The 5,420-nt window shown below is 52.5% G+C and overlaps 1 protein-coding gene across 1 annotated transcript; it reads right to left on the reverse strand.

The window, feature by feature from the left end:
• Nucleotides 1–1,950: 1,950 nt before the first annotated feature.
• Nucleotides 1,951–3,321, reverse strand: PG994_015287 (uncharacterized protein; the record flags this gene model as incomplete). Its single annotated transcript, XM_066866694.1, has 1 exon — nucleotides 1,951–3,321. The coding sequence occupies one exon, from the start codon at nucleotides 3,319–3,321 to the stop codon at nucleotides 1,951–1,953; it is 1,371 nt and encodes a 456-aa protein (XP_066707608.1).
• Nucleotides 3,322–5,420: the final 2,099 nt, after the last annotated feature.

Raw genomic sequence — 5,420 nt, forward strand, 5'->3', positions numbered from 1 at the left:
CAAAAATCCTTTACTGCTGGCGGCTCTCGGTACAGGCTCACTTCGGCCCTCTGCTCCACGTCTGCTCTGTGTTGGATGCTGCCAACTCGGCTCTCCCACGCATGGCTATGCTCAACAAGTCGTGCTTCGTCCAGAACTTCGCCTCTGTCCATAAGTGTAAGTTATGGATCAGTACTTCCAACTGGAAATCCCAATTCCGTGTAAATTGTGCTGGGCTAGCATCTATGTTTGCTGCTTCATTACAGAACCGCACGAATTTGGCCACATAAATACCACTTACGGGGTCGAGGCTCCGTCAGTGAGTTGCAGATTCCATTATCTTTCGTCGCCTTGCTCTCATCCACCGGTAACTTCCTCCGTCCGCCTATCGCTTCCATCCACGCCGACATGCTCCCTTCGCAGCGATACGGTATGCAGCGTCCGCGCCAGCCACGGCAGGGCCGACCATCAGCAGGCCACGCCACCACTGCGCCCGCGACTGCACCCGCAACTGCGTCTGCGCCCAAGACCGTCGCTCCTTCTGCAACGCAGCTCGAGCCTCCAAACCAACAACCACTGTCCTTTCCAGACGTTCCCAACTTCTTTGATGACCAACAAGACCTCGACCCAGGCCCTTTCAGCTCCCCGTCACCGTAGGTCCCCCCACATCCAGTCCGCGCGTTGTACTGAAAAGGAAGAACGTCGGGCGATACCCAAGAACTGCTGGACAAGGTGTATGAGCTGCTGCACAAGGTCAACGCCGTCCAGTCCGAGCTGGCCCACCACAACGAGAAGTAAGTCTATCCCCGCCCTTGTACGGCATAGCTCTCCTACTCACGCACGCCCACATCTCGCCAGATTCACGACTTTGTAGGTCTCCACCGCCGTCGCAACAAAGTATACATCTGACCACAGGTACCCGAACAGCACACAGAAGGTCGAACAGCTGTAAGTCGCCGTGTGTTCAGCCCTGCACAAATCTTTCTACTGACATCGAGTACAGGTTCCTGCAGCAAACCCAGAGGGTCACGGGCTGGTTGTCGCAGGTGAAAGCCCTGTTTGAGCGATTCGTCCACGTGGCCGACGCCAATCCCTTGGGCGACACCTTTTTCGATGAGGTATAAGACTTGAGACAGGGAGTGTTGGGGCGAATTGGGCCATTCGCAAACATGATGACCCCTTGGCGCGGAACCGTGTTGTCTTCTGGCATTGTATGTGTCGACCGCTGGTGCTCCACTCCTCTGCCAATAGCTGACCTTTTGTTGTCTCGTTTATCGGGTCTCTATGAACCACGTAGTGGTGCTCGGCTGTCGGGTGGAACTCGTCGGTGGGATGCGTCTATCGCGCGATGCATGCAGGTCGGTCGTGGCAATGTCTATCACGCTGGTTTCGTGGGGGCTGGGTAGCCTCGTTCAGCCTCAAGGAGTCACTGTGCGCCGGCGCGCTTCGGGGTTCGTTGGTCATTCGAAACAGTGAACAACAACCGTGTGGCTATACTGTCGTCTCTCTTGCAACACAGAAGTGACGGTCACCTCAACTGGTATTCTTGGTAGTAACTGTCGTCATGCTGCCGTGCTCAAGTCGCCAGCTTGTCCCCGCTCCTGTTGTGCTCGCCGCCATGCAGTGCGGATTTTGACTCATGTTGTCGGTTGTCGGTGGTCGGTCGTCGGTCATCGGCGTACGTTATGCGGCGCATTGCCAGCGCGACACGGATAATCGTCTTTTTCGTGCCCTTCAATCACGTCGCTGTGTCGGATAAGAAGCTAATCATGGCATTTGCTACTGTTTTGACCTTCGCTCGTAATTGAACAGGTAGCCCACCCCCACCATGGCACAGCCGCGTTTTCCTGTGGCTAACACCAGCCACCCCCTTAACCCGCTTCTTCCACCGTCCAATATTCATAAGAAGAAAGTCAATTCCAGACGGATGAGCCCACCGAGGTAGATACCTTCTGTCATTAAGGTACATGATTAGGTCGTGCGGTTTGTAGAGGAGTCGAACATAGTATTCCCTTCTATATCATAAGATGTATTCGGATGCTGAGAAGAGCTGTTGTCGTCAGATGCCACATGTCTAGTGTTGCTGTCATAAATAGCCCCATGCTGGAACGATGCTGCTGATGCCGCTAGGGAATCATACATCAATTGCGCGTTGAACGAGCTGTGGCCCATCCTAGGGCCATCGAGCAGTCCATTGCTGGGCATGCCGCTACTCGGGATGACCGGCGTATTGCTCATGTGGCTCTCGCTAATAGATAATATAGACTTATAGCTGCTGTGCCCGCTACCGTTAGTGTAATAATCATTGTTAGTTATCGTGTTATGCCGCGGCGAGGGCATTTGCATCGAAGAGAAGTTCGGTGGCTGTGCTGGCAAACGAGAGGCTTCGTAGCGGGCTGGGCGAGGGAAAGAAACCGGCGGGGGCGGTAAAGTATGAGGAGTCACGGCATACGAATCGGGTTGCATATGATAATCTGTAGTCCATCCTGTCTGGTAGCCGTGATGTACGTTGGGTATGTACGTGGACCGAGACCCAGCTCCGTATGGGTTCATATCGGGCGGAATATGGCCTTGGGCGATGAGCACTCGCATCCGGTCGTCCATGATTAGCTCGTAGCCATCAACCGGGACACGGATGTTCCCGGCCGAGATCAAGGCAGCGCGTGGCGTGATATGCTGTAACTCAGGGGACTCCAAGGGGGTGCGTAGTTTCTTTTGAACCACGTCGTCAATGTTGTAATACGAGACGAGGTGATGTTGCATGCCTTTATACTGCACACTAATCGTCTTCTTTACCAGGCCATCCGGCTTGAATTGGTAGCTGTCCACGAGAGATCCCACCAAGGCTTTCTCAGCGTCCTTGTTGTTACTCGACGCATCCGAATACTGGGAAGCTAAGCCGCCCATATTCATATCACTGAAGCGAACCGAGTTTGCCCTGGAGTTGGTGGTGGGTTTCGATACTCCATTGGTGCTCTTGTTGTCCTTCTTCATGGCCCTCTTCTTCTCGCCCGGTTGGAAAGGTCTATCAAGTTCGCGGTACAGCATAAAGTTGCCCAACATGCGGCTAGGGCTCCATGGGACGCCATCGGTCCACCGCTTGATGCCGCTCGAGTGCTCCTCATATATTAACACGTTGCCGCTGCGAATCAGGTTCGCTCGCTCTCGGTCATGTGGCCGACGAGGTACGCGAGATATGTGGCCAGTCAGACACGCTTCGAACAGAACGAGGGCGTCCATCGTCGAGCTGATGTAGCCGAAAAATGTCGGCTGTAATGTGGCCCCAGTCGATGTGTGGTGATGATGGTGAGCCATCGCCCCTCTCGCCACTGTGTCCGACATGATGGTAGCCTAGACGATAGGAGTCGACTGATACCACGACAGCAGGCCCTGTTGAGAGAAACTTTAGAGGAGAGCAAGCTGTATCTATCTAAATATTTCCGCACGAGGTTGAGCAAAAGGTGATTCTTTTGTGACAGGTAAGTTGGTGAACAAGAAGATGATGGTTCGAAAAGGCCCAGCACAAGTATAGTCCCTGGTACGTTTATAGGATGCCCAACAGGAATTAAAGTACCGAGCCGTCAAAGTCAAGTCGTGATGTGCAATATAGGCGAAAGTGCAAAGAAAGATGTATGCTGGCCGTTTTAATGATTCTTGTTCGTGAGTTCGGTCTTATGTTAGAGGCCTGGGACCTTGACCTAGCGAGTCGAGAGAGGAAGAGAAGTATGCAGGCGAATTCCTGGCCTAGATTCTGGCGCGACTGGTAAATACGACCAATATGGTTTGTCCGGTTCGTATATGGTATCCTTTGATCTTTACGGGGATCCTTTTCAGCACACTGATGCGTAAATGTTTCTCCCTTCAGCTCACAAACTACGCAGCGACTCCACGCACAGCAAAGTCCAGCCGCGTCACTTCCCCTTCAAGAAGCTCTGTCGGATCGCAACGAGTGAGATTCTCTGTGGTAAGGCACACAAACTTCGCAAGCTGTTCGGAAGGACTTGGAGAGCGGTTACCACCTATTCTGCGCGAGTGAGAGCGGGATCGTCCACTGTCTTCCACTCGAGCGCTCCTTTTCCCTATGAGGGCTGAGATGCAGGTAAAGTCAAGTACCAGGATCAAACCAAGTACGGCGCGATTATGGAGCCTTTGGAGGTTCTGGGTCTATTAGGAGTGTCTTCTAGTGAGTGTGGTTGTGCCCTTATGTTGGAACCCCAGAAGGTCGAGACTGTTTTTGGCTGACCCAGGAAAGATGAACATAAGGCGTTCGTTCCAGTTTAGAGTGGAATGTGCTGTATACGTCGTAATCGAGTAACTTCACGGTTCCTAATAGTAGTAAGGGTAATTCGCGGCTCACACGTGGACCGGAATTCTTCTACACCGTACAATAGTAGCCACCACTAAGGAGAAGAAGTAGTACGTGAGTGATCGAGTGAGCGAGCGAGCGGGTAAACGGGTGAGTAAGGTGCGCTGCGGTTGTTGGGCTCTCTGTACCCTGCTAAGGGGCTGTGGTGCGTGCGGGTGTATGTGTGTGGAAGATAAGTAGATGCATGAGGTGTGCAAGATGGTCGCTGACGTCCGAAATATGCGCTGCAGAGCGACTTGGCTTGGATATGTCAATGGAGATTGCGCAGGACTCGACAAAGGCTTTCTTTGTGCGACACAGCATGTCACTAGATCAGCGGGCTGCCACGGCCCAAGAGTGCCGAGTGAGATTGTTAGACTTGAACGAAGACAAAGAAGGAAAAAAAAGTCGATAGGAAAGAAAAGGCAGTATTAATGCTAGCTGCCTATGAAGACGAGGACGATGGGGGTTTTCTAAAAAGGCAGTGCAGGGTTCCGGAGGCGTGGTTGTATGGCATGGCCCGGCGAATTAGTTGGCTGTGACAGTCCATTCATTGTCGCCGTGTTACTGGTGACGTATTGCTTATGGGCATGCTCCCAAAGTATGCTCCATCAACATTAGCCCTAGCAGTAGTGTCTCTAGTACGATCGTCTAGTTGGTCTGGGGTCCGATTGGCAGATTATTCATGTCTATCTCTCCTTCTGTGTCCCTAGATAGATCTCCCATAACATCGTACGAGTGGCTATTGGCTAGTGCGTTGCGTGCACGTGATACCCCTATCGTCGGTATTGGATACCCCTGAATCGGGTATACCAACAGTAATCTTGAAGTGGCTTGCGTTTTTGCTCATGGTGGCTCGGTCATAACTGCGAGTTAACCAAGCGACTACAGAGACTACAGAGACTACAGAGACTACAGAGACTACAGAGACTACAGAGACTACAGAGACTACAGCGACAGCTGTCGTTTCCCAAATCTGACCTCCGCCACGGTCATTAGATTTAGATAGACCGTTCCGGATGACTTCGAGTGTGACAGCCCTCTAACAGTGGCAGTCAATCAACTTGATGAGCCTAGAGTGGGAGTATCCGGTGCT

The sequence above is a fragment of the Apiospora phragmitis genome (assembly GCF_038363925.1).
Source record: "Apiospora phragmitis strain CBS 135458 chromosome Unknown utg000016l:1.0-887042.0:1.0-888152.0, whole genome shotgun sequence".
NCBI classification, from domain to species: Eukaryota; Fungi; Ascomycota; class Sordariomycetes; order Amphisphaeriales; family Apiosporaceae; genus Apiospora; species Apiospora phragmitis.